General features: G+C 40.3%; 2 protein-coding genes across 4 annotated transcripts; one reads left to right on the top strand and one right to left on the bottom strand.

The window, feature by feature from the left end:
- Positions 1 to 101: 101 nt before the first annotated feature.
- eif2b1 (eukaryotic translation initiation factor 2B, subunit 1 alpha) lies at positions 102 to 17,534 on the bottom strand. 2 transcript variants are annotated; one of them, XM_060906809.1, is made up of 10 exons: positions 17,171 to 17,534; positions 14,541 to 14,673; positions 13,329 to 13,430; positions 11,918 to 12,054; positions 10,537 to 10,653; positions 10,271 to 10,383; positions 9,664 to 9,732; positions 5,205 to 5,280; positions 4,995 to 5,120; positions 102 to 658 (listed from the first exon to the last, which is right to left on the bottom strand). In XM_060906809.1, the coding sequence occupies exons 1-10, from the start codon at positions 17,177 to 17,179 to the stop codon at positions 503 to 505; spliced, it is 1,038 nt and encodes a 345-aa protein (XP_060762792.1). In that variant the 5' UTR covers positions 17,180 to 17,534; the 3' UTR covers positions 102 to 502. The 2 variants fall into 2 exon arrangements, with proteins under 2 accessions (XP_060762792.1, XP_060762793.1); XM_060906810.1 differs by lacking the exon at positions 14,541 to 14,673.
- A 182-nt stretch (positions 17,535 to 17,716) lies between these two features.
- On the top strand, positions 17,717 to 26,651 carry gtf2h3 (general transcription factor IIH, polypeptide 3). 2 transcript variants are annotated; one of them, XM_060907624.1, is made up of 13 exons: positions 17,717 to 17,798; positions 18,019 to 18,098; positions 22,310 to 22,416; positions 22,520 to 22,665; positions 22,859 to 22,921; positions 23,017 to 23,046; positions 24,871 to 24,899; positions 24,987 to 25,061; positions 25,176 to 25,229; positions 25,500 to 25,568; positions 25,691 to 25,826; positions 26,209 to 26,245; positions 26,347 to 26,651. In XM_060907624.1, the coding sequence occupies exons 1-13, from the start codon at positions 17,789 to 17,791 to the stop codon at positions 26,414 to 26,416; spliced, it is 906 nt and encodes a 301-aa protein (XP_060763607.1). In that variant the 5' UTR covers positions 17,717 to 17,788; the 3' UTR covers positions 26,417 to 26,651. The 2 variants fall into 2 exon arrangements, with proteins under 2 accessions (XP_060763607.1, XP_060763608.1); XM_060907625.1 differs by lacking the exon at positions 24,987 to 25,061.
- Positions 26,652 to 27,366: the final 715 nt, after the last annotated feature.

The following is a 27,366-nucleotide window of genomic DNA, read 5'->3' as shown; positions in this document are numbered from 1 at the left end:
TGTGTCAGTGTCGAAATATATATAGACCTAACTGTAGCTCAGTTCAGATCACATTGTGAATAAACAAATTTAAGTGTTGCATAAAACAGTCAAGGTCAGGCTTTGATTAAATTGAGGCACGTACACTGCAAACTTTTAATTCAAACCACAATTTTACAACCCATCCTAGTCACTTAGTTAACCTGATTACAATAATAAAGAATTGGGACTATCCGCAAATGAATACCTAACTGGAAGGAATATTTTCCTACCATCCATCAAAAAATATTCACAACTTGGTTGGAAAGACACAAGAAATGAGGCTGCAATTGTCCAAGATATGCCATATTACTGTACATGACTTAAAAGTTTTTCACCTGTACTTCGTCCATGAGTGGCAGAAGGGCATTTATAATGGCGCTGGTTCTGAGTGAAACTGAAGTGGCCATCTTGGATTTGAATCAAGGTCAGGAGGATCTTGATATGATTGGATGTCTCTATAATGGCCCTTAAGGTGAGAGCATTACAAATAGAGCTTGATGAGTTCATCGCTGACTGCCGAAGGGGTTAACACACCCAGGTCAGTAAAAAGAAGAGTGATGAGCGATGGAGGTGTGTAGTCAATTATCGGATGCTCCTGGTTAAAATCCGCTGCAGTTTTCAGTGTATCTGCTTTATACTGAGGGGGAGGAAAAAAGATTTTAACACTTTATAGGACCATATACACTTACATCAGTAGGAGCACAATCACAACAGCAGTTCTGAGAAGATACAAATCTACACTATCTACACGAGACTATGAACTGAAGCAAGCAGGAGACTTAGGATTTGTTCCTTGAATTAACTGCTCCATATATAATAAAAATGTATTTTAAAGGTTACGTATGTTACTCCTTTTCCACAAGTTGACACAGTTTCCTGAAATCTTAATGAAATGTCTGTGACATGCTTTGGTCAAAATATGACAAGGATAAAACACCACAGGTGTCTTCTCACTGTGTCAAAACAGCCCTGTTCAAAATGACTGATCTGAGTGTCTGTTCATTTAAATGATAATGATCCACTGCACGACCCACCACCCTCTTCCACTAACCAATCAGATAGCACTTTCTTCATGAATATTCATTGACAAAAGCAGTTCTCAAGCCACGAATGGAGATACTCAGATGAAGGGGCAGGATAATTCTAATAAGCTCCCCTTCTGACATAGAAAGAGGAGCCGAATCTGACAGCTTGTTGAAGCACATGTTTTCTCAAATAGGGAGCCCAAAAGAACCTGCCTGGGTGTCTTGTTTCAGAGTTTGTGAGTTGGTAGACTCCAGATATCCAAAATTTGTGTGTGTACAAGCACTGAAAAAGTGAATTTTTCAGAATACATCCCCTTCAAGCTCTTCGTGATACTGAAGTGGTATTTTTCTGTTGGCCACCTTATTGTGCAGATTGGGGATCTGATGCCTTGTTCATGGCTCCGATTTTATGCTTCCTCCTCAGCAGGATTTTTAGGTACTTGGATTTCTATTCGCGTTCCCTCTTTTTATTATCAGCCATCTGCACCGCAGTCCAAATAACATCCCAGTGTGTTGGTCAGGTGAATCATGAGCTTCACTGCTGCTTAAGTATACACCATTCTTAATTTCAGTCATAACAGAGACAGGAACCATGTTTATTGATGCTTTTGCTTAATTATGACCATTTTCCTTATGATAGCTTTCCAGTTGCACAACTCAATCTGTCAGTCACATAGTATATATGTCCAAAAGTATGAACACCTGACCGTCACACCCATATGTGATGGTTACATTACATTAATGGCATTTAGCAGACGCTCTTATCCAGAGCGACGTACAACATACCCGGAGCACCCTGGGAGGCAGTTGGGTGCTTTGGTCAAGGGCACTTCAGCCATTCCTGCTGGTCCAGGGAATCGAACTGGCAATCTTTTGGTCCCAAAGCTGCTTCTCTAACCATTAGGCTTCCACCATTATTGAACATCCTGTTCCAGATTTAGTCCCCTTTGTTATAATAAGCTCCACTCTTCTGGGAAGACTTTCCGCTAGATTTTGGGGCATGTCTGTGGGGATTTGTGTTCATTCAGCTACAAGAGCATGAGTGAGATCAGGCACTGATGTTGGGTGAGGAGGCCTGGGGTGCAGTCAGCGTTCCAGTTCATTCCAAATGTGTTCTGCACAGAGCCCTGAACACTTGAGTTCTTCCATTCCAACTTCGGTGAATCATGTCTTCATGAAGCTGGCTTTATGCTCATTGTCATGCTGGAACATGTTTGGGTTCCAGTGAAGGGGAAATTGTAATACTACAGCACACAAAAACATACAACTGTGTGCTTCCAACTTTGTGGAAATGTGTCACGAAGAACCACATACTAGTGTGATGGTCAGGTGGCCATACAGTGTACCTGGACTCATAGCTTCTTGTACTTTGGTGTGGATTTGCATGGTATGTCACTGGGTGGCACACCGCTGTGGTGGTTAGCACTGTCGCCTCACAGCAAGAAGGTTCTGGGCTCGAGCCCAGCGGCCAATGGGGGCCTTTCTGTGTGGAGTTTGCATGTTCTCCCCGTGTCTGCGTGGGTTTCCTCTGGGTGCTCTGGTTTCCCCCACAGTTCAAAGACATGTGGTTAGGTTAACATAGGGCAGCCATGGCCTGAGGTTGGGCTGAAGTGCCCTTGAGCAAGGCACCTAACCCCCAACTGCTCCCCAGGTGCTGTAACATACAGTGGTATACAAATGTTTGGGCACCCCTGGTCAAAATTGCTGTTACTGGGAACAGTTGAGCAAGTTGACGATGAAATGATCTCCAAAAGGCATAAAGATGGTTCATTCCCTTTATATTTTGAGCAAAAACAATTTATTTTCTTCTTTTACATTTTCAAAATGACAAAAAAGGAAAAGGGCCCAAAGCAAAAGTTTGGGCACCCTGCATGGTTAGTACCAAGTAACACCCCCTTTGGCAAGTATCACAGCTTGTAAACACTTTTTGTAGCCAGCTAATAATCTTTCAGTTCTTACCTGGGGGATTTTCACACATTCGTCCTTGCAAAAGGCTTCCAGTTCTACAAGTTTCTTGGGCTGTCTTGCATGCGCTGCTCTTTTGAGATCTATCCACAGATTTTCAATGATGTTTAGGTCAGGGGACTGTGAGGGCCATGGCAAAACCTTCAGCTTGTGCCTCTTGAGGTATTCCATTGTAGATTTTGAGGTGTGTTTTGGATCATCGTCTTATTGTAGGACCCATCCTCTTTTTAACTTCAACTTTTTTACAGATGGTGTGATGTTTGCTTCCAGAATTTGCTGGTATTTATTCGAATCCATACTTCCCTCGACCAATGAAATGTGCCCTGTGCCACTAGCTGCAACACAACCCCAAAGCATGATCGATCCACACCCATGCTTCAGAGTTGGAGAGGTGTTCTTTTCCTGGAATTTGGCACCCTTTTTTCTCCAAACGTACCTTTGCACATTGTGGCCAAAAAGTTGTATTTTGATTTCATCAGTCCACAGGACTTGTTTCCAAAATGCATCAGGCTTATTTAGATGTTCATTTGCAAACTTCATACGCTGAATTTTGTGGCTAGGACGCAGGAACGGTTTTCTTCTGATGACTCCTCCATGAAGGTCAGATTTGTTCAGGCGTCGCTGCATAGTAGAACAGTGCACCACCACTCCAGGGTCTGCTAAATCTTTCTGAAGGTCTTTTAGGGGGTTTTATTTGCCTTTCTAGCAATCCAACGAGCAGTTCTTTCAGAAAGTTTTCTTCATTTTCCAGACCTCACCTTGATCTCCGCTGTTTCTGTTAACTGCCATTTCTTAATAACATTACAATTTGAGGAAACGGCTACCTGAAAACACTTTGCTACGTTCTTGTAGTCTTCTCCTGCTTTGTGAGCATCAATTATTTTATTAATCAGAATGCGAGGGAGTTGCTTAGAGGAGCCCATGGCTGTTGATTTTAGGGACAAGTTTGAGGAGTCAGAGAATTTATACAGCTTTGAAATCTGCATCATCTGACCTTTCCTAACGAAGAATTTGAACAAGCCACAGCTCAATAAGCTAATTAAGGTCTGGAAGCTTGGTAAAATTTACCTGAGAACTCAAATGTATTGGGGTGCCCAAACTTTCACATGATGTTCCTTTTCTTTTTTCACTCTCCAATTGTACAAAACAAAAATAATACACAAATCTTGCAGAAAACGCTGAAAAAAAAAAAAGTGTCGTCTTTACCTTTATGCCTTTTGGTGATCACTTCATCTTCTGCTCACTTAACTATTCACAGTAACAGACATTTTCAGTAAGGGTGCCCAAACTTTTGCATGCCACTGTAGCTGCTTCAGATGGGTTAAATGCAGAGGAGGAATTTCATTATGTGCTTAAGTCTGTGCTTGAGTGGACATGTGACAAATAAAAGGTTTCTTGACTTTATTTGTGGCTGAAGACCAGGCAACAGTTTTCCAGTCTTTAACTTCTTGTAGCCTCAAATTCATGTTCTTGATGTGGAATTTGATGTAGTCTTCTGCTGTTGTAGCTTATCCACCTCAAGGTTTGATGTGTTGTGTGTTCTGAGATGTTTTTCTGCTCACCACAGTTGTAAAGAGTGACTGAGTTACTACAGACTTCCTGTCAGTTCAGACCAGTCTGGTCATTCTCCTCTGTCCTCCCTCATCAAGACATTTCTGCCACAGTAAATCCCAGAACCTCAGAATTTTTGAAAGGCTCAAACCAGCCCGTCTGGTCACAATCAAAGATTATGTTTTCTCCACATTCTGATGTTTCATGTGAACATTAATTGAACCTGTGTCAGCATGATTTTATGCATTGTGCTGCTTTCACATGACTGTCTGAATGGATAATTGTATGAAGGGGCAGGTACAAAGGGGTTCCGAATAAAGTGGTCAGTGAGTGTATTTCCAGTCAGTCATTCATATTAATTAAAGGGTCAAATATGAATAATACATGTGTCTAATCAAGATTCAGTAAACAACAGAATTTTAAGGAGCTCACCTTAAACCTATCGGGCACATCTTGCTGGTTGAGCGGGTAAAGACGTACAAATTTGAAACTCTCCGCCACCACGTAAAATGGCTTATTGTGTGCTTTGGAGCACACCGCCATCTGGTAGGTGCCGATCTATCAGATTAGATAGACAGTTACATATCCGATACCTTATCGACAGAAGGAGCATGCATGCGCGTTTACCCACATGAAACTGACCTTATTTATGATGCCTCCACTTTCAACGACACCCTCAGCACCGACAATGACCAGGTCTACCTTCTCCATGATGTATCTGAAACCATTTACAATAATCTAGTGTCCCATTTAACAAATACAACATTTGCATTATTGGATGCTTGGAGAATTTTTAGAGACAGGAAGTGTCTAAGAGTCTGATTATATATAAAATTTTCGCTTAGAATGTAAACAAACCTGCGAAATGACAGTCACAATTTGTGAAAAATGCTATAATAATTCTTGAAAAAAAAGATACGTTATTACCATCAAATACTTTTATTCCATAGTTTGTCGCCTTTTTTCCATATTTTTGGGGGTTTTGCTTTCGAGTAGAGTTTTTATTTCATCGTTAGTTGATTCAAGCAACAAGCTCCACCATTTTGTTTTTCTCCACTCACGGTATATGAGCTGATAGCGTAGTACTAGAGTAGCCAATCAGAGCACGTGATTGCTAATATCCAGTGAATGTGGACAGAATAAATACAGTGTCTTGCAAAAGTATTCATCCCCCTTTGTGTTTGTCCTGTTTTGTTGCATTGCAAGCTGGAATTAAAATGGATTTTTGGAGGGAGAGCACCATTTGATTTGCACAACATGTCTACCACTTTAAAGGTGCACATTGTTTTATTGTGACACAAACAATAATTAAAGATTAAAAAAACAGAAATCGGGGTGTGCATAAGTATTCACCCCCTTTTCATATGAAACCCCTGGTCCAACCAATTCACTTCATAAGCCCCATAATTAGTTGATTTAAGATCCACCTGTCTGCAATCAAAGTGTCACATGATCTGTCACATGATGTCTGTATAAATCAACCTGCAGAAGGACCTCTGCTACACTACTAAGCAAGCAACATGAAAACCAAGGAGCACTCCAAACAGGTCAGAGACAAAGTTGTGAAAAAGTATACATCAGGGTTCGGTTATTAAAAAATATCCTAAACTTTGAATATCCCAGGGAGCACCATTAAATCCATTATAGCAAAATGGAAAGAATATATGTTACTACTACAAACCTGACAAGTGAAGGCTGCCCACCAAAACTCACAGATCGGGCAAGGAGGGCATTAATCAGAGATGCAACAAAGACACCAAAGATAACACTGAAGGAGCTGCAAAGATCCACAGCGGAGATGGGAGTATCTGTCCATAGGACCACTTTAAGCCATGCACTCCGCAGAGTGGGACTTTATGGAAGAGTGGCCAGGAAAAAAAAAAGTCATTGCATAAGAAAACACTTTTGGAGTTTGTCCAACAGCATGTGGCAGACTCCCCAAACACATGGAAGAAGATTCTCTGGTCAAATGAGACTAAAATTGATCTTTTTGGCAATCATGGGAAATGCCATGTGTGGCACAAACCCAACACCCTGAGAACACCATTCCTACAGTGAAGCATTGTGGTGGCAGCATCACGCTGTGGGGATATTTTTCATCTGCAGAGACAGGAAAGCTGGTGAGGACTGAAGGAAAGATGGATGGCACTAAATACAGGGCAATTCTGGAGGAAAACCTGTTGGAGGCAGCCAGAGGTTTAAGACTGGGACAACGGTTCGCATTCCAGCAGCACAGGGACCCTAAACATACTGCAAAAGCTACACCTGCGTGGTTTAAAGGGAAACATTTAAATGTCTTGGAATGGCCTAATCAAAGCCCAGACCTCAATCCAATTGAAAGTTGGCATAACTTGAAGATTGCTGTACACCAATGCAATCCATCTAACTTGAAGGAGTTTGAGCAGTTTTGCCATGAGGAATGGGCAAGCTTAGCACATCTATCCCAGTGGATAGATGTGCTAAGCTAAAAGAGACACACCCCAAGAGACCTGCAGCTGTAATTGCAGAAAAAGGTGGCTCTACAAAATATTGACTTTGGGGGGGGGGGGGGGGGGGGTGAATACCTATGCACACTCCAGATTTCTGTTTTTTTTTTCATCTTAATTGTTTGTGTGACAATAAAACAACAATTTTCACCTTTAAAGCTGTAGGCATGTTGTATAAATCAAATGGTGCTAACCCCCCAAAAATCCATTTTAATTCCAGCTTGTAATGCGACAAAAACAGGAAAAACACCAAGGGGGAATGAATACTTTTGCAAGACACTATATATATATATATATATATATATATTATATATATATATATATATATATATATATATATATATATATATATATATATATATAAACAGCACTGTGCAAAAGTCTTTGGCACCTTTTAAGTACAAATTGTGTTATAGACATTTATTTTATGACTCCATATGTCCATATTTGTACTGGTTATGGAACCAATACAAAAACACTTTAGCCTTCCAAACATTAGTTTTCCAGCACAAAATTAAATGTTACAGAAAAATACTTGTATGTCAGTAAAGAAAGCATCATATAACAGACCACTTTTCAGACAAAAACGTAATGAAGGCTGTTGGGTTTTGCTGCAATTAGGAGGAAGTGTGACAGTCAGACTATCCAGAAAAACCGCGGCTGATTCTGTAAGATGCTCAGTAAAACTTACAGCTCAGTTCCTTATAAAACTGCACTAACTGTACCTGAGACTGCTTTTTTTTTAAGCAAAAGGCCGTCACACCAAACATTGACCTTTTGTCCATGCACTACTGCTTACTGATCTTTATGGTATTTTTTTTAAATGTAGAAACATTTAATGTCATTATTTTTGAAGGAATCTTTGCTCTACAGCATTTCATTACATGTGCCTAAGACTTTTGCACAGTACTGTATGTATATATAAAACAAAAGTAACAGCAAACAGGTGCCATGTTAGACACAGTAATTACAACCCCGATTCCAAAAAAGTTGGGACAAAGTACAAATTGTAAATAAAAACGGAATGCAATGATGTGGAAGTTTCAAAATTCCATATTTTATTCAGAATAGAACATAGATGACATATCAAATGTTTCAACTGAGAAAATGTATCATTTAAAGAGAAAAATTAGGTGATTTTAAATTTCATGACAACAAACACATCTCAAAAAAGTTGGGACAAGGCCATGTTTACCACTGTGAGACATCCCCTTTTCTCTTTACAACAGTCTGTAAACGTCTGGGGACTGAGGAGACAAGTTGCTCAAGTTTAGGGATAGGAATGTTAACCCATTCTTGTCTAATGTAGGATTCTAGTTGCTCAACTGTCTTAGGTCTTTTTTGTCGTCTCTTCCATTTTATGATGCGCCAAATGTTTTCTATGGGTGAAAGATCTGGACTGCAGGCTGGCCAGTTCAGTACCCGGACCCTTCTTCTACGCAGCCATGATGCTGTAATTGATGCAGTATGTGGTTTGGCATTGTCATGTTGGAAAATGCAAGGTCTTCCCTGAAAGAGACATCATCTGGATGGGAGCATATGTTGCTCTAGAACCTGGATATACCTTTCAGCATTGATGGTGTCTTTCCAGATGTGTAAGCTGCCCATGCCACACGCACTAATGCAACCCCATACCATCAGAGATGCAGGCTTCTGAACTGAGCGCTGATAACAACTTGGGTCGTCCTTCTCCTCTTTAGTCCGAATGACACGGCATCCCTGATTTCCATAAAGAACTTCAAATTTTGATTCGTCTGACCACAGAACAGTTTTCCACTTTGTCACAGTCCATTTTAAATGAGCCTTGACCCAGAGAAGACGTCTGCACTTCTGGATCATGTTTAGACACGGCTTCTTCTTTGAACTATAGAGTTTTAGCTGGCAACGGCGGATGGCACGGTGAATTGTGTTCACAGATAATGTTCTCTGGAAATATTCCTGAGCTCATTTTGTGATTTCCAATACAGAAGCATGCCTGTATGTGATGCAGTGCCGTCTAGGGGCCTGAAGATCACGGGCACCCAGTATGGTTTCCCGGCCTTGACCATTACGCACAGAGATTCTTCCAGATTCTCTGAATCTTTTGATGATATTATGCACTGTAGATGATGATATGTTCAAACTCTTTGCAATTTTACACTGTCGAACTCCTTTCTGACATTGCTCCACTATTTGTCAGCGCAGAATTAGGGGGATTGGTGATCCTCTTCCCATCTTTACTTCTGAGAGCTGCTGCCACTCCAAGATGCTCTTTTTATACCCAGTCATGTTAATGACCTACTGCCAATTGACCTAATGAGTTGCAATTTGGTCCTCCAGCTGTTCCTTTTTTGTACCTTTAACTTTTCCAGCCTCTTATTGCTCCGTCGCAACTTTTTTGAGATGTGTTGCTGTCATGAAATTTCAAATGAGCCAATATTTGGCATGAAATTTCAAAATGTCTCACTTTTGACATTTGATATGTTGTCTATGTTTTATTGTGAATACAATATCAGTTTTTGAGATTTGTAAATTATTGCATTCCGTTTTTATTTACAATTTGTACTTTGTCCCAACTTTTTTGGAATTGGGGTTGTACATGGGATTAAAATATGAAATTTTAAAATCAGTTTTACCCAACTGCAGCATCAAGCACGACTGTGACTGGGATATTGAGTCTTCGCAGCTTTTCAGCCATGTGTTGACTGTGGGAGGAACAAAACATTAATACTTCTTAGGAGCAATGGCAGGACATACTGTAGCCAAGAAAAGAAAAAAAAACGACAGTGTTAACAGCCCAAAATTAATTATTTTCCTATAACAGCACATCCAGAAGCATTACTGCCTTCGCACTGCTTTCAACATCCATTATCATTTGCACATGATATCCAGAAGCATGATGTACAGAATGTGAGGATATGAGTAGCTATAAAACAGTATATGTCTGTCTTTACATTTAAAAAATTACAGTTTAACAGATATTTAAATTGATTCTGATATTTACAATCTGTGTTAAAATAAAATGGACACTTGGCTAAACCTTTAAATGATTCAAATACACCCCATCACCTTTAAGCTTCATTTCAATCGGCGAATACTTTAACAGAATAAGCTAAATTTGTAAATCGTCATTTCTGCTGTTTCCTGCTGTTATTTTCTGCTGTTGTTAGAACTGATTTTCTGCCCCACTCTGTTTTAATAGCGCATTGTAGCTTTTTGGGACTCAAGATGCGAGGGACTTACCCAGAAGAATCAGGCTGTGATTCTGTGACATAGACGGTAAAACGTTTCTTGTCAGCTGCTGCACTTTCCAGAACTTTCAGCACAACCCTTGATGAGGAGTGTGTAAGAATTTTCTGCAAAAGAAACATTCAAGTTTTAGCATGTGAGGTGCAAGTGAAATGAGATTGCAAACTGTTTCATTCTAAATCCAGATGATATAAATTATAAAATCGTATATATTATTTGTTTTAAAGAACATTAAACACAATGATTTGGAAGATGCTTACAGCCCCGTCTTTAATGAATGTGTGGCAAAGTTTGGCCACTTTGCCTCGGGACAAGGAAATTTTCTTCAGAAAAAGTTCTCCTCTGTCCACCATCACATTCTTGCACTGGGAGAGATCCTAGAAAGAAAAAATTGGGAATACACAGTATTTACTCCATGCACAGCAGCTGCTAGAGGAGAATCATCAACAACACAGTAGTGTGATGTGGCCTGCTAAATAAACCTCTCACAGAAAATGACACATTTTTAACCTGGCCACTGTACAAGCTGATATTAAAGGTAGACTGCCTTTCAGGTTTTTCAAGTTTAGGTCATAAAAAGAATTTTCCCTGACATCCAATTATTTTTGTTTTGTGGACCGAAAGCTACTGAATTTGAATCACAGACTTCCAATTTTATTATTATTATTATTTTTTTTTAAATAGAACAATTAAATGAATTTAGGGCCACGTGGCCCTAAATTCTCCACTATTTTTTCCTGCTTCACCATGACCCAATTCAAGATACTACTTCATGCATCACGTGGTGGGCTTTCCCCGTTTGTGCAAGACATTGTGGGATACAAATTTGAAACAAACAGGAGAGAAAAACGGAGGACACGAATGAAACGTGAAAGACCGACGACAGTCACAGAAAGCGAAAAGACGTTACGATGCGAAGGAAAGGAAACGCAGGACCAAACTAATAAATATCGGCGGTCAGCGAGCACCTTGGTGTGATCAGCTTTTTGTTTAGTGACAGAATGAGATAACTGCCAGTGCACAGTCAAGGGCAACCTGTAGATGGCAGTAATGCAACACTGGATGACAGCTGCCGTAAAACCCAAAAGAAGAAGAAGCAGGTAAACCTGAGCATGCACACACCAGACTTCCTCTGTCCGCTTGACTGCGTGAAGCGAGCAATTTCATGCACATTATTTGCTAGGGAAGCCCCTCAAATTAAATAACAACTTCCCAGCCACAGAATGGCCTGGTTTTTTTTAGATATTGTGATACACGTTTATTTCTGCAATAACCAAATTTCAGACGGAACTAAATTTCACTGATTTTATGAAATCGAAAGGCTATATAGCTTTAAAGAAAAAAAAAGTATTAACATGAGTGCCTTACTCCTGGAACTACTGTCAGAGCTGCGGTTATAGAAAAGTTAATCAACCAATCAGAATTCAGCAGTGACTAAGTATATTTGCAAATGTATTATTTTGAGAGACTTCAATTACAACAGCAGCAGTATAACACATAGACTTTCACAGTATAGTACATAAATGATAAATCAACACACAACTCAAGGGCAAAGCAAAGTAGTGGTGGATTTTGTGATGACTGCAAGAGAATTGTGTATCTTAGAGCAGAACTTGTGTGTTATCCACACATCAGACTCACAGAATGCTCCAGTGATGTGAGGCTGATGAATCGAAGGAAGAGTTCTCCTCCTGAGGACACAGCCACAGAGGAATCAGCTTCCTCCAGCCTGCCAATGGCTTTGGTCAAGTTCTCTCTCAGGCCCACGATGGTCTCACCTACAGAAGGCCAAACATCAGTTGAAAGTCAATTAATGTGAAAAACAAAAAGATAGCTAGTGGACACCAGTTATCATCTTATAGGTATTATAAAGATGGGTTATATCAGGCATGAGGTCTAGTTAAATAAAATACATCTATCTACCTTTCTATGCACTGTACCGATAAATCTTAATCATTAGGGATTAGTTTATAGCTATAAATAAGAATTTCAAGTGGTTATATTCTGTTTTCTAGTGGTGTGTCATGACCACCACAACTTTTGACCAGCACCACAGACTCAACGAGATGAGACGTCCGTTTTGAAATTGAGGCAAGAGAATAAGAAATAAACACAATCTTCTCTGTCCAATCTGCTCCCCATGTCATCAGTTCGCTAATCTACGGAAGTCCACAACGGCCATGCATTATTTCTTTTTTTTTCTTCTAATCTTGAGATGGCAAAAAATTTTTCTTGTGATTACAAGTTATTTCCCCCCTCATATGTCACATCCATTTTTACTTTAATTGTACAGTGGTAGTGTTAAAGCTTCACAACCTCAAAGTCGTGGGTGTGATCCTGAGCTTGAGTGACTGTGTGGTGTTTGACTATATTTTCTGCAATCTAGTACATCCATCCACCTATCTATTATTTCCTAATCAGTGTCCATCACTTGAGAAGGTGACTCAGAAATCTGTACATCATCGTGAACACTGGTCAGTTTAATTTCTCAAAACAACGTGATAAACATGGAGATTACAAGAAATATAGAAATAGTGCATGGTATTTCTGTACTAATCAAACCAGAGAGGGTACATAAGATGAAAAATATCTGTGAAAGCTCTGTCCTCTCTCTGTTTAGCTAGTCTCTAGTTCAATGAGCTGTCTTCAGCTAAATAATTAACATAAATGCATATGATCGGATAAGATGCTATGAAAATTGTGATGGCTCGTGTTTATATTCCTGGAGTCACTGAACTACAGACAGGTTTTTCATCCGCCATGCTACAGTATTTCTTTAAGTATTCAGTTCAGCCTGCTGGAATACTTTGCTTGGTCTGCGTCGGCAGTTAACAGTTTTATTAAGTCGACTTAAATGTGACCAGCTTCAAATCCAGAATGTTAATCAACTCACATGCGCTTGAGACTGAGAGCTTGAAAATACAATAGCGTCAATGGAAAAAAAAAAAAAGGAGGTGAATACTTAAACGGTCAATTGCTTGAAAGACAATTTTTTTTATATTAACCACAAAGAATTGTATGTGAAGAAAAGGGTGTTGAACGGTGGTCTTACTCTGATCCCTTTTCAGGAACTCCAGGAGAGAGCGGATAGCTGCGACTGCAGAGGCCACATCTGGATCTTGGCTCATCTGCTTCCTGAAATATTCGACCAATTCTGAAGACAAACAGCACCACAGGAGGGTTTAACAAGACGTTCAGCACCACATGGATTAATGTTTGGCTACCTTTTGAGCTTTAGACACTTTTTATTTTTTCACAACATGAACTTAAGGCACTTAATCAAAGCATGAAAATGAGATTAGATTTATACAGTGGTAATGAAAGTCTCAGAATTTTAATCAAAAGTACCGTAATATTACAGGCTATACATGACATGCCATCTGCCAGCCTGCTTCAAGGCCTCCACCATTATCCCTGTCCCCAAAAAGCCAAGGATCACAGGATTAAATTACTACAGACCCATTGCCCTGACTTCTATGATTATGAAATCCTTCAAGCGCCTTGTGCTTTACCGCAATCACTGATCCACTCCTGGACCCCATGCAGTTTGCCTACAGACCCAACAGATCTGCAGACGATATGGTCAGCATGGCTCTTCCTTTCATCCTCCGGCACCAGGACTCCCCAGGAACCTATGCTAGGATCCTGTTTGTGGATTTCAGTTCCACCTTCAACACCATCATCCCGGCTCTTCTGCAGGACAAGCTCTCCCAGCTGAGCATGCTTGACTCCACCTGCAGGTGGATCACTAACTTCCTGTCTGACAGCAAGCAGCACATGAAGCTGGGTACACATGTCACTGACACCCGAATCAACAGTACCGGATCTCCCCCCCCCCACCCGTCATCTCCAGTCATCAGTAGGTCAAGCTCCTAAGGTTCGGAGACGACACCACCCTCACTGGACTCATCTCTGATGAAGAGGAGCCTGCCTACAGGTGGGAAATTGACCATCTGGTGTCCTGGTCCAGGCAGAACCACTTAGAGCTCAATGCTCTAAAGACAATAGAGATGACTGTAGATTTCAGGAGGAGCTCTGCCACACCCTCCCCCATCACCCTGCTTGAATCCCCAGTAACCTCTGTGGAGTATTTCCGCTTCCTGGGCACTATAATCACTCAGGACCTTAAGTGGGAGATAAATATCTGCTCTCTCACCAAGAAAGCACAGCAAAGGATGTACTTCCTGCGGCAGCTAAAGAAGTTCGATCGGCCAAAGGCAATGATGGTGCACATTTACACCACCATCATTGAGTCCATCCTCACCTCCTCCATCACCATCTGATACGCTGCTGCCACTGCCAGGGACAAGAGCAGACTGCAGCACTTCATTCGCTCTGCTGAGAGGACGACTGTCTGCAACCTTCCGTCTCTTGAGGACCTGTACAAGTCCAGGACCCTGAGGAGAGCAGAAAGGATTGTGACCGACCCCTCTCATCCCAGACACAAACTTTTAGAGTCATTCCCCTCCGGTAGGAGGTTGCGGTACTTTAGAACCAAAACCTCATGCCGTAAGGCCAGCTTTTTCCCCACTGCAGCTGGCCTCGTCAATAAGGTCAGAGACCCCCACTGACCAGACGCACAGCTTGTGAACAGGCAAGGCAAGCAACTGCTTGGGGCCCCCTGGCTCAGGGGCCCCCCGAGAGTCGGGGCCCAAGGGCTTATTTATTTTGTTTTTTTTTATTGTTCTTTACCATTGTATTTTCACATTTGGAATTTAAAAAACTTTGGTTTCATACATTTTTCGTTGGTGTCAGATTATTTATAACATATTGGTGATGAACAATATGTTAATTTCCCCTGGAAATTTTTGCTTGGGGCCACAACAGACTCTAGAATCGCCTCTGCCACTGACTCTAACCTCACACTTTCAATCAGTGACATTAATGCACCTCGTCTCTAAACTGCGACTTTGCACATTTCATGGTCATGTCATGCCATGCATCATCTTCATTCTGTGAACTTTTATTGCACGCACTGTACAGCATGGTTATTTATTTAACCCACTGCACATATTCTCTTCTTCTCACACATTCATGTCATGACTCTTCTTCATCTTCATCCTGTGACCTGTTTTTGCACATTCTGGGACATACTGTACAGCTTGGACTTCAAAAGAACCCATGCACATAAAAAAATAAGAATCTAAAATACAACCCCGATTCCAAAAATAGTTGGGACAAAGTACAAATTGTAAATAAAAACGGAATGCAATAATTTACAAATCTCAAAAACTGATATTGTATTCACAATAGAACATACACAACATATCAAATGTCAAAAGTGAGACGTTTTGAAATTTCATGCCAAATATTGGCTCATTTGAAATTTCATGACAGCAACACATCTCAAAAAAGTTGGGACAGGGGCAATAAGAGGCTGGAAAAGTTAAAGGTACAAAAAAGGAACAGCTGGAGGACCAAATTGCAACTCATTACGTCAATTGGCAATAGGTCATTAACATGACTGGGTATAAAAAGAGCATCCTGGAGTGGCAGCGGCTCTCAGAAGTAAAGATGGGAAGAGGATCACCAATCCCCCTAATTCTGCACCGACAAATAGTGGAGCAATATCAGAAAGGAGTTCGACAATGTAAAATTGCAAAGAGTTTGAACATATCATCATCTACAGTGCATAATATCATCAAAAGATTCAGAGAATCTGGAAGAATCTCTGTGCGTAAGGCTCAAGGCCGGAAAACCATACTGGGTGCCCGTGATCTTCGGGCCCTTAGACGGCACTGCATCACATACAGGCATGCTTCTGTATTGGAAATCACAAAATGGGCTCAGGAATATTTCGAGAGAACATTATCTGTGAACACAATTCACCGTGCCATCCGCCGTTGCCAGCTAAAACTCTATAGTTCAAAGAAGCCGTATCTAAACATGATCCAGAAGCGCAGACGTTTTCTCTGGGCCAAGGCTCATTTAAAATGGACTGTGGCAAAGTGGAAAACTGTTCTGTGGTCAGACGAATCAAAATTTGAAGTTCTCTATGGAAATCAGGGACGCCGTGTAATTCGGACTAAAGAGGAGAAGGATGACCCAAGTTGTTATCAGCGCTCAGTTCAGAAGCCTGCATCTCTGATGGTATGGGGTTGCATTAGTGCGTGTGGCATGGGCAGCTTACACATCTGGAAAGACACCATCAATGCTGAAAGGTATATCCAGGTTCTAGAGCAACATATGCTCCCATCCAGACGACGTCTCTTTCAGGGAAGACCTTGCATTTTCCAACATGACAATGCCAAACCACATACTGCATCAATTACAGCATCATGGCTGCATAGAAGAAGGGTCCGGGTACTGAACTGGCCAGCCTGCAGTCCAGATCTTTCACCCATAGAAAACATTTGGCGCATCATAAAACGGAAGATGCGACAAAAAAGACCTAAGACAGTTGAGCAACTAGAATCCTACATTAGACAAGAATGGGTTAACATTCCTATCCCTAAACTTGAGCAACTTGTCTCCTCAGTCCCCAGACATTTACAGACTGTTGTAAAGAGAAAAGGGGATGTCTCACAGTGGTAAACATGGCCTTGTCCCAACTTTTTTGAGATGTGGTGTTGTCATGAAATTTAAAATCACCTAATTTTTCTCTTTAAATGATAAATTTTCTCAATTTAAACATTTGATATGTCATCTATGTTCTATTCTGAATAAAATATGGAATTTTGAAACTTCCACATCATTGCATTCCGTTTTTTATTTACAATTTGTAGTTTGTCCCAACTTTTTTGGAATCGGGGTTGTATACAAGTTTGAAAAGGGACACATGTCCACTACTTTTGTCTTTTATTATTATTATCTTACCTGTTCAAGCACCAATCACCAAAGCAAACTCCTTGTATGTGTGATTCTGATACATCATGCCAGTGGGTTGATACATACCTCCTTCATCCATACTGCAGATTCCCGTCTTGTGTTTCCAAAACCCGAGTGTGTGGCTCAGAAATATTAAACAAACAGCTCTCTCTGAAATGAACCTTTTATCTTGAGCTCAGAATTCAGCCGTCATCCTGCGCCCTGGGTTTCTCCAGCACGTTGCTGCTGATGCAATGAATGAGAATAACCGCGCTGAAAGCACTTTACACACCGATATCCACTACACCACGAAGCGGTAAATATATTTCAGTAAATATACTTTATGAAATATTTTTGGTTGTGACTTCGACACAACCAGACTTTAAAACAAAAAATCTTAAGGTATTGAAAAGTCCGAAAACCACGTCATTTACTTTCCCAACCGTATTAAGACAAACTCCGCCCCCCTCCTCCTGAGCTCTGATTGGTTAATCCTGAATCAATTCGCGTAAAATATCGTCAACGTTAACGTGATACAGCCAATAGTATGAGCCGTTCTTGATACAGGAGGCGGGGTTTGTCGGAAAACGAGTGTAAATAAAATAAGCTGTCAAAAAAAAGATGACGGTCCTGGGCGCATATTGATGACGTCACATACGACAACAACGACTCGCCCGTTTCTTTTATGGAACAAGGCGCTTAGCAATGGCATCAGGTAGCTAGATACTCATGTGACAGCTTTAAAAGTTTATTCTGCCTGTGTTTGAATCTGTTACTATTTTGTCTGAAATGTTGAACGTGTAAACTTTCAGATCTTATCTGTACAGGACAGATTAATGCATGGCCAGTCTGACCTCAGGGAGCCAGCTGGCTTTATATCTCTGATTAAAGCTGAGAATTCTGTCTAAACACAAATATCTGTTTCTGATCTACAGAAGACGAAAGTAATCTTCTGGTCATTGTGGTAGACGTTAACCCGATTTGGTGGGGGCAGCAGGCTCAGAGACAACCTGAGGTGTGTGTGTGTGATGATGATGATGATGATGGTGTGTATGTATGATATGATGTTATCATGATGTGTGTGTTATGATGTAATAACGATGTATGTTATGTGTGTCTGTTATAATGTGTGTGTGTTATAATGTCTGTTATAGTGATGTGTGTTATGCTGTTGTATGTGTGTCTTTTTATAATGATTTTATAATGTGCATGTGTGCGTTTATAATAGTGTGTGTTACAGTTTCTGAAGTATTTGAAAGATTCCAAAATGTCATGAAGCTTTCTGGACTGGCTGTAATTTTACTTCTTTTAAAAAACTTATTATTAGTTATTATCAGTTATTGTCAAAGTATACAACAGTTACTCCCTGGATTTTTTCTGTTGCTTTAATTTACACCGATACCACAGTGCCGTTGAATTGTTGAATCTGATTGGTTGATCATTTACTTACAACACCGCATCCTGAAGTGCTTTATTCCTCTTGTACCACAGCAACTTGCCAATGATTACAATTTTTAAATTTATTAATGAATGACATGGTTTCTTTAACCACTTATAGTTAACTTTAGTTGCACGAGACAAGTTCCTTCTTGTTATCATTGACATTACAGCAGCTGTAAATACTCTTTACCCCACAAGCTTCTCTCTTTCCTGTGTCTTCACGTTAACAAGATATAAAAATTCAGCTTGTTATGTTACCAAGAAACTAGAAAGTCCTCCATCCTGAGAACCTGTTGGGAAAACTTACTGACCATTACAAAGGTAAAGCTTATGAAAGGAGTCTCCAGTGCCATATACAGTGTCTTGCAAAAGTATTCATCCCCCTTTGTGTTTGTCCTGTTTTGTTGCATTACAAGCTGGAACTAAAATGGATTTTTGGGGGGGTTAGCACCATTTGATTTACACAACATGCCTCCAGCTTTAAAGGTGAAAATTGTTGTTTTATTGTGACACAAACAATAAGTAAGATGAAACAACTGAAATCTCAAGTGTGCATAAGTATTCACCCCCTTTTGTATGAAACCTCTAAATAAGAGCTGGTCCAACCAGTTCACTTCATAAGTCATATAATTAGTTGATTAAGATCCACCTGTGTGCAATCAAAGTGTCACATGATCTGTCACATGATGTCTGTATAAATCAACCTGTTCTGGAAGGACCCTGACTCTACAACACGACTAAGCAAGCAACATGAAAACCAAGGAGCACTCCAAGCAGGTCAGAGACAAAGTTGTGAAAAAGTATAGATCAGGGTTGGGTGATAAAAAAAAATCCTAAACTTTGAATATCTCATTAATCCATTATAGCAAAATGGAAAGAATGTGTCACCACTACAAACCTGACAAGAGAAGGCCGTCCACCAAAACTCACAGACCGGGCAAGGAGGGCATTAATCAGAGATGCAACAAAGACACCAAAGATAACACTGAAGGAGCTGCAAAGATCCACAGCGGAGATGGGAATATCTGTCCATAGGGCCACTTTAAGCCATACACTCCAAAGAGTGGGGCTTTATGGAAGAGTGGCCAGAAAAAAGCCATTGCTTCAGAAAGCACGTTTGGAGTTTGTCTGACAGCATGTGGCAGACTCCCCAAACACATGGAAGAAGATTCTCTGGTCAAATGAGACTAAAATTGATCTTTTTGGCCATCATGGGAAATGCCATGTGTGGCACAAACCCAACACCCTGAGAACACCATTCCTACAGTGAAGCATGGTGGTGGCAGCATCACGCTGTGGGGATGTTTTTCATCTGCAGGAATAGGAAAGCTGGTTAGGATTGAAGGAAAGATGGATGGAAATAAATACATGGCAATTCTGGAGGAAAACCTGTTGGAGGCAGCCAGAGGTTTGAGACTGGGACGAAGGTTCACGTTCCAGCAGGACAATGACCCTAAATATACTGCTAAAGCTACACTGGAGTGGTTTAAAGGGAAACATTTAAATGTCTTGGAATGGCCTAGTCAAAGCCCAGACCTCAATCCATTTGAGAATCTGTGGCATAAATTGAAGATTGCTGTACACCAACACAACCCATCTAACTTGAAGGAGTTGGAGCAGCTTTGCCTTGAGGAATGGGCAAAAATCCCAGTGGCTACATGTGCTAAGCTAATAGAGACACACCCCAAGAGACTTGCAGCTGTAATTGTTGCAAAAGGTGGCTCTACAAAGTATTGACTTGGGGGGGGGGGGGGGGTGAATACCTATGCACACACCAGGTTTCTGTTTTTTCATCTTAATTATTGTTTGTGTCACAATAAAACAATAAATTTCACGTTTAAATTTGGAGGCATGTTGTGTAAATCAAATGGTGCTAACCCCCCAAAAATCCATTTTAATTCCAACTTGTAATGTGACAAAACAGGCCAAACACAAAGGAGGATGAATACTTTTGCAAGACACTGTATATAAAACCCCAAATCTGAAAAGTTGGGACAGTCTGGAAAAATGCAAATATAAAAAAGAAAGTAGTGATTTCTAAATTTACTTTGACTTGTATTTCATTGCAGACAATATGAACCCAAGATATTTCATGTTTTGTCTGGTCAACTTCATTTCAATATATAGCCCTTCCTGTGTTTCAGGCCTACAACACATTCCAAAAAAATTGGGACAGGGGACAATTTAGGGCTAGTAGTGAGCAAAAACAATTAAATGATGTGATTTGAAACAGGTGATGTCAACGGATGATTGATTGTAATCATGATTTGGTACAAAAGCAGTATCCAGGAAAGGCCTAGTCTTTAAGGAGCAAAGATGGGTGAATGAGCTCCACTTTGTCAACAAAGATATGAAGGACTTTGGATAATTCACTCTCTACGGTGCATAATATCATTAAATGATTCAAGGAATCTGGAGGAATTTCAGTGTGTAAAGGGCAAGGGTGCAAGCCTAAGCTGAACACCCATGATCTCCAATCCCTCAGATGGCACTGTATGAACCATTATTCATCTAGAGCTGATATAACCACATGGGCTCAGGATTACTTTGAGAAACCTTTGTCAAGCACTATAATACAGAGTTACGTCCACAAATACCAGTTAAAACTTTACTGTGCAAAAAAGGATGCCTTATGTTAACTGTATCCAGAAGCGCCATTGACTTCTCTGGGTTCAGAGGCATCTGGGATGGACCATCACACAGTGGAAATTTGTTGTGGTCAGATGAATCAGTATTTGGGTTTTTTTTTTGCAAGAAATGGACACTCTGTGCTCCAGATCAAAGACAAAAAAGACTATTCAGACTGTTACCAGGAACAACTACAAAAGCTAGGGTCTGTCATGGTATGGGGTTGTGTCAGTGCCCTTGGCAAAGGTAACTTACACTTCTGTGATGGAGCATTAATGCAGAAAAGTACATTGAGGTTTTGGAGCAACATACCCTGCTTTCAGGAGGACATCTTTTCCAGGGATGTTTCAACAAGACAATGAAAAACCACATCTACACACATTAAAAAGGCATGGCTGTGGAAGGAGAGGGTGCCTGTCCCAAATAGAGAATGTGTGGAGAATTTTGAAATGAAAAACATGACAACGACAAACCCATACTGTTGCACACCTTAAGACCTGTTTGCAAGAAAAATGGGACAAAATAACACCTGAAACGCTTCATCACTTGGTGTCTTCAGTCTCTAAACATCTTTTAAGTGTTGTAAGAAGGAATGGCAGCATTACAGAGTGGTAAATGCTTTACTGTCCCACCTTTTTTTGAAACGTTGCAAGAATCAAAACTGAAATGTGGTTATTTTTGAAAAAACAATAAAATTCATCAAATAATGTGCTGTTGTATTGTTTTGAGTGCAATACAAGTCAAAGATTATTTACAAATCATTGTTTTCAGTTTTAATTTCAACAGACTCACAACTTTTTCTGATTTGGGGTTGTATTATGTGCTTATTTTTATATCATTATCAAATTGCTGAAGCCAAATAGGGAAGCCATGGCCTAATGGTTAGAGAAGCAGCTTTGGGACTAAAAAGGTCAATTCCCTGGACCAGCAGGAATAGCTGAAGTGCCCTTGAGCAAGGGATCTAACCCCCAACTGCTCCCCAGGCTGCTTTGGGTATGTTGTACATTGCCCTGCATGAGAGTGTCTGCTAAAAAAATGCCTGTAATGTAATGCTGTGGTTTAAGAGGAATAAAACTCTTCAGAATGTGCTAACTTGTAATTGATTATTTTCCATTAACAAGCCCCCCCCCCCCCCCCCCCCCCCCATCTTTCTCTCAGTTCACTCTGTCAAAATGTCTGGACGCAGTGATTATCATGGCGAACTCACACCTGGTGATGAATCGAACCAACAAACTGGCCATCATTGCTAGTCACTGTCAGGAGAAGTAAGACAACTAATCCAGGCTTGGTTTTAATTACGTGTACTACCATCATGAACAATTCATTTTCCCACAGTCCCACTCAGACCTGTTTTATTTCCATTTATAGTCACTTTCTATACCCAAGCAAATACTGGAAATCAGGAGATGCTGGGGATCATGCAGCCATGTCTGGAACTAGTGATGGTAAATATGAGCTGCTGTCTGTTGCTGATGATGTCATCGCTGAAGAGATCAGGAATCTCATGGCCAGAAGTGAGTTATATGTATACTTACTTAGCTAAAATCCGAAAAGATGCCACACATCGAGATGTTAATCAGCTTATCAAAATACTGTGATTTTAAATCCTAAAACTGTATATGAGCTGACTTTTGATTATATCTCATGATGTCTGTAATTGACATGTATCTAAGCAGTAACAAACATCTCTTTGACCCCACATTAAAGCGCAAGTCAGAGGCCACCAGACCGACACGTTACTGGCTGGATCCCTCGCCAAAGCTCTCTGCTGTATCCTTTAAAACGTTTCATCTTCTCTTGTTTCATGCTCTTTGATATGGGTCGTGTTCAGACTAAAAAAAGTTTCTTAAATGGTTGACTCTCAGATATTCATCGAGTGTCTAAGGAACTGGAAGGTAAGCCTTGTCTTGAGTAAAAATGAGGGGGGAATTTAATGACAGTGTGTCTGTATTTGTCAAGGTGTTGATTGACCATGAAATATAAATGACACGTTGCAGTTTCTTCTGTTGTTGCAAAAGGCAGCCTTTCAGTGGTAGATAATGGAAACTTTTCTTTTATTTTACACAATGACAAAACTCTATGACATCATATGGAATATCAATTTTAAAAATATGGACAAACAGACAAAATAAATAAATGGGGATTTTTTTTTTCTTTATGGGCCATTATGATGATGATGATGATGACGACGACTATACTTTCTTGCCTGGAAGTTCAGTTAACTTGGCTGAAAAGTTGCGGCTAATGTAAATTAACTCGAATGTACGATGAGATAATTCTGTATAAAACAAGCCAGGACTCGAATCGCTCTGACCCAAAGTCTTTTTCCTGGCCAGATAATTATGCCTCTGGTTATGAAGCATTGTGTTTGCGTTCTCAACAAAAAGTCAGAATGTCTTTGCCCAGTATTTTGTTGTTCCTTCTTTGCAACGTAAAGACACCAAGATGATGTCGTTGTTGTGCTAGGATCTTAAAACAGTTTTATGCTACACTGTAACCTACTCCACTTTTGTCACTATAATGGTTTCCCTGATGTGGGTGGAGTACAGAAGTACGGCGGGCGGGAGATAATGTTCACACACACGTTTATTGACAGCTTTTCAGCTTCACTTGGCTCACTCTAGGACACGCACGTGTGTACACACACACACAGTTGTGTTCTGGTCCCTGGCACTCTTCTCTGCTCTCCTACTCCTTTTATGCTCCACCATCACTGCAACAAACAAACACACACATTAATCGACAGCAGGTGTAAACGACTTGGCCACTCACCTTCCCCGACCCTGCCCTCCATTCACAAACTGACGCTCGGCCACGACCCCGCTGCCACAGTCACAATTTCCACTTCCTAATTCTAGCATGCTGTATGCCTGCTAAAAATACTTTCTCCCAACACCCAGACACACACCCTTGGTTTGAGTGAGTAGTGCAGCAGGTGGAGAGATTTGGATGAGATTAGTGAGCGCCACAGCACCATTGAAAAATATATGAACTAATTTTATTTGTTGCATTTAAACAGATATATACACTACCGTTCAAAAGTTTGGTCACCCAGACAATTTTGTGTTTTCCATGAAAAGTCACACTTTTATTTACCACCGTAAGTTGTAAAATGAATAGAAAATATAGTCAAGACATTTTTCTGGCCATTTAGAGCATTTAATCGACCCCACAAATGTGATGCTCCAGAAACTCAATCTGCTCAAAGGAAGGTCAGTTTTATAGCTTCTCTAAAGAGCTCAACTGTTTTCAGCTGTGCTAACATGATTGTACAAGGGTTTTCTAATCCTCCATTAGCCTTCTGAGGCAATGAGCAAACACATTGTACCATTAGAACACTGGAGTGATAGTTGCTGGAAATGGGCCTCTATACACCTATGTAGATATTGCACCAAAAACCAGACATTTGCAGCTAGAATAGTCATTTACCACATTAGCAATGTATAGAGTGTATTTCTGATTAGTTTAAAGTGATCTTCATTGAAAAGAACAGTGCTTTTCTTTCAAAAATAAGGAGATTTCAAAGTGACCCCAAACTTTTGAACGGTAGTGTAAAGTTAAAAGTTAGCTTTGGGGAAAGTCAGTATGGAGTTGTTTGTCCTTGAACATGCTTATCCAGTGGGGGAACTGCGAATAAAAACCTGATGCGTCCAGATATGTGATCTGTGGTAGGTTTTTACCATGTGATTTACTTTTCTATCATTATGTTCTATTCACAGGTGGCCAAGACATGAAATCAAGGATATTGGTAAGAACCCAATCTCATTTCAGCAGCTATGAATATGACCTGAATATTCAACCAAATGTGATGAACTCAGTAGATTGTCCTCTGCAGGTGATAAAAGCAGCTGATGACTGTGCTTTGCAGTACATGAACTTCATGAATGTGATCTTTGCTGCACAGAAACAGGTCTTCATGAGATGATTGATTTGATTTTCCTCAGTCGCTGACTGAATAGTACAGAATGTTCCCACAGGAAACTGCTCTCTCTCTCTCTCTCTCTCTCTCTCTCTCTGTTAATAGAATGTCCTGATTGATGCATGTGTACTGGACTCAGATTCAGGCCTTTTGCAACAGGTTCGGTTTTCATAGACTCTACTTTAATACTGCTCTACTTGCATGTCAAGAGATTACATTCTCGGGTCATAGTTTGAAATCTTGGTTGTTTGCATTGCAACACTGAAAATACTTCAGATCCAGGAATTGGACTAGAGTCATAGTATTGCTAGGATTAAACTGAAATCTTGTTTGTGGTGATCTCAAGCAGAGCAGTAGCTTAAGCAAAATCTCACTTCTTCTGACATGATGAAATGGAAGACCTCTAATGTTTTTTTTTTTTTTTTACAGGCTTGTGATATAACTGGTGGTCTGTACCTAAAGATTCCCCAGAAAACTGCTCTGGCACAGTATTTGTTAGTGAGTTAATCATTCCTGAGTACAATTCTTCAGTCGATGCACTAAATGGTTCCAGCTTTGTCTTTAACATGTGCATTTGGTGTTGGTGATCAGTGTATTATTGATTGTGATGTTTTGCACAGTGGGTTTTCCTGCCTGATGCAGATCAGCGTTCACAGCTGGTGCTTCCTCCACCGGTACACGTTGATTACAGAGCGGCCTGCTTCTGTCACCGTAACCTCATCGAGATTGGTTACGTCTGCTCAGTGTGCCTGTCGAGTATGTCTTCCACTTCCAGCTTTGTTTTTTTCCACTTAGACTACAATGTATTTCAGTATAGGCCACATTGCTAACCAAAGGATACCGAATACAAAGAAAAGCACCTGATACCTTGCTGAAAATCTGCTGGTTACAATCTGCTTGTTACAATCAACTGATGTTTTGGGGCTGCTTTGTAGCTTGTAATTGATGGTATCATGTGAAGATTGACGGCATCATGAATTCTGATAAGTAGTAGAATTAAAATCTCTCAATTAAAACCCTCACTATCTGCGTCAAAGGCTTGAAAGGCCTTTGGGGATACAGACATCAGATAAATACTATAAAATAATACAAGTATTGTGGTTATATGAGGCTTATTTGCTTCTTTTTTATCTCGCAGTATTCTGCAACTTTAGTCCTATCTGCACAACATGCGAGTGAGTACTTCTTATTTCATCCATAAACAAACCCTAGTGCTTATTGCATTTTGTTAGAATTTGCAGTGTGGAAGATTTTTGACTTTTCCCCCCGTTTCCAGGACGGCCTTTAAGATTCCACTGCCACAGATGATGAAACCAAAGAAAAAGAAACTTAAAGCTGCAAACTAATCCAATCGTCCGAGATGTGACCTCTAATATTAATCTACAATCAAGTTTTATTTTGGATGCATATTTTTTGTGGAACTCAAAACCATGAAAGTGGGCATTTGATTTTTTTTCTAAGAAATGTAAGATGCATAAGAACAAGCTTGAACTGTTTTGGACAGTAATTTTGGAGAACTATTCCAGGTTTGCATTTTTGTATTGTAAATAGAAAATAAAGATGATGTGTTTTGATTATAAATTTATGAGTCTTTTTTCGATCCACTAAAGCCAGGCTTGAGGGATTTCAGTATTTTGTAGTAAGCATTTTTTTTTCCAATAAATAGGCAGATATCTGATAAACGGGAAAAACTGTAAACTAGTGTCAAAGAAATGTTAATTAATTTTCTATAATAGCAGCTTGGACAGTAGTTTCAAGTCACAGGTTTGTATTAATGCAGTTCTAATAATTTATTATTTCTGTAGTTACTTGGCATAATCTCCTAATAAGTGTTTGTTTTTTAAGCAAATCAGGTGGTATGGTTTGTAAGGAGAAGTTTATTTACCATATATACCACAGTGTGATTAAATGCTGGAATCTGATTGGTCAGAAGATGTGCATTATTGTTGTCTAGCTTGGAAAGTTGTTCCAGCTGTAACATGGAGCCTAAGTTAACATTATTGCACTCTTTCTAATATGTTATTGTTTCTATAGTAACAGCTCATCCTCAGAGACTTATACTAAGGATGCCCACATAATCTAAGAATAATAATAAACATTTTAAAAATGGGGGCGGCACGGTGGTGTAGTGGTTAGTGCTGTCGCCTCACAGCAAGAAGGTCCGGGTTCGAGCCCCGTGGCCGGCGAGGGCCTTTCTGTGCGGAGTTTGCATGTTCTCCCCATGTCCGCGTGGGTTTCCTCCGGGTGCTCCGGTTTCCCCCACAGTCCAAAGACATGCAGGTTAGGTTAACTGGTG

The sequence above is a fragment of the Neoarius graeffei genome, chromosome 24 (assembly GCF_027579695.1).
Source record: "Neoarius graeffei isolate fNeoGra1 chromosome 24, fNeoGra1.pri, whole genome shotgun sequence".
In the NCBI taxonomy this organism is placed as follows: domain Eukaryota; kingdom Metazoa; phylum Chordata; class Actinopteri; order Siluriformes; family Ariidae; genus Neoarius; species Neoarius graeffei.
The sequence above is the reverse complement of the archived record's forward strand: the minus strand, read 5'-3'. Positions and strand labels throughout refer to the sequence as shown.

What these genes read in the sequence shown, in the direction of transcription:
- gtf2h3 (XM_060907624.1), top strand. An exon ending in AGGCTCAGAGACAACCTGAG is followed by an intron (nt 18,099 to 22,309) that starts GTGTGTGTGTGT and finishes TCTTTCTCTCAG; the next exon opens with TTCACTCTGTCAAAATGTCT. An exon ending in CCTATCTGCACAACATGCGA is followed by an intron (nt 26,246 to 26,346) that starts GTGAGTACTTCT and finishes CCCCGTTTCCAG; the next exon opens with GACGGCCTTTAAGATTCCAC.
- eif2b1 (XM_060906809.1), bottom strand. An exon ending in CATTCATTAAAGACGGGGCT is followed by an intron (nt 10,384 to 10,536) that starts GTAAGCATCTTC and finishes TTTCTTTTGCAG; the next exon opens with AAAATTCTTACACACTCCTC. An exon ending in GTGCTTGATGCTGCAGTTGG is followed by an intron (nt 5,281 to 9,663) that starts GTAAAACTGATT and finishes AAATGGTTTCAG; the next exon opens with ATACATCATGGAGAAGGTAG.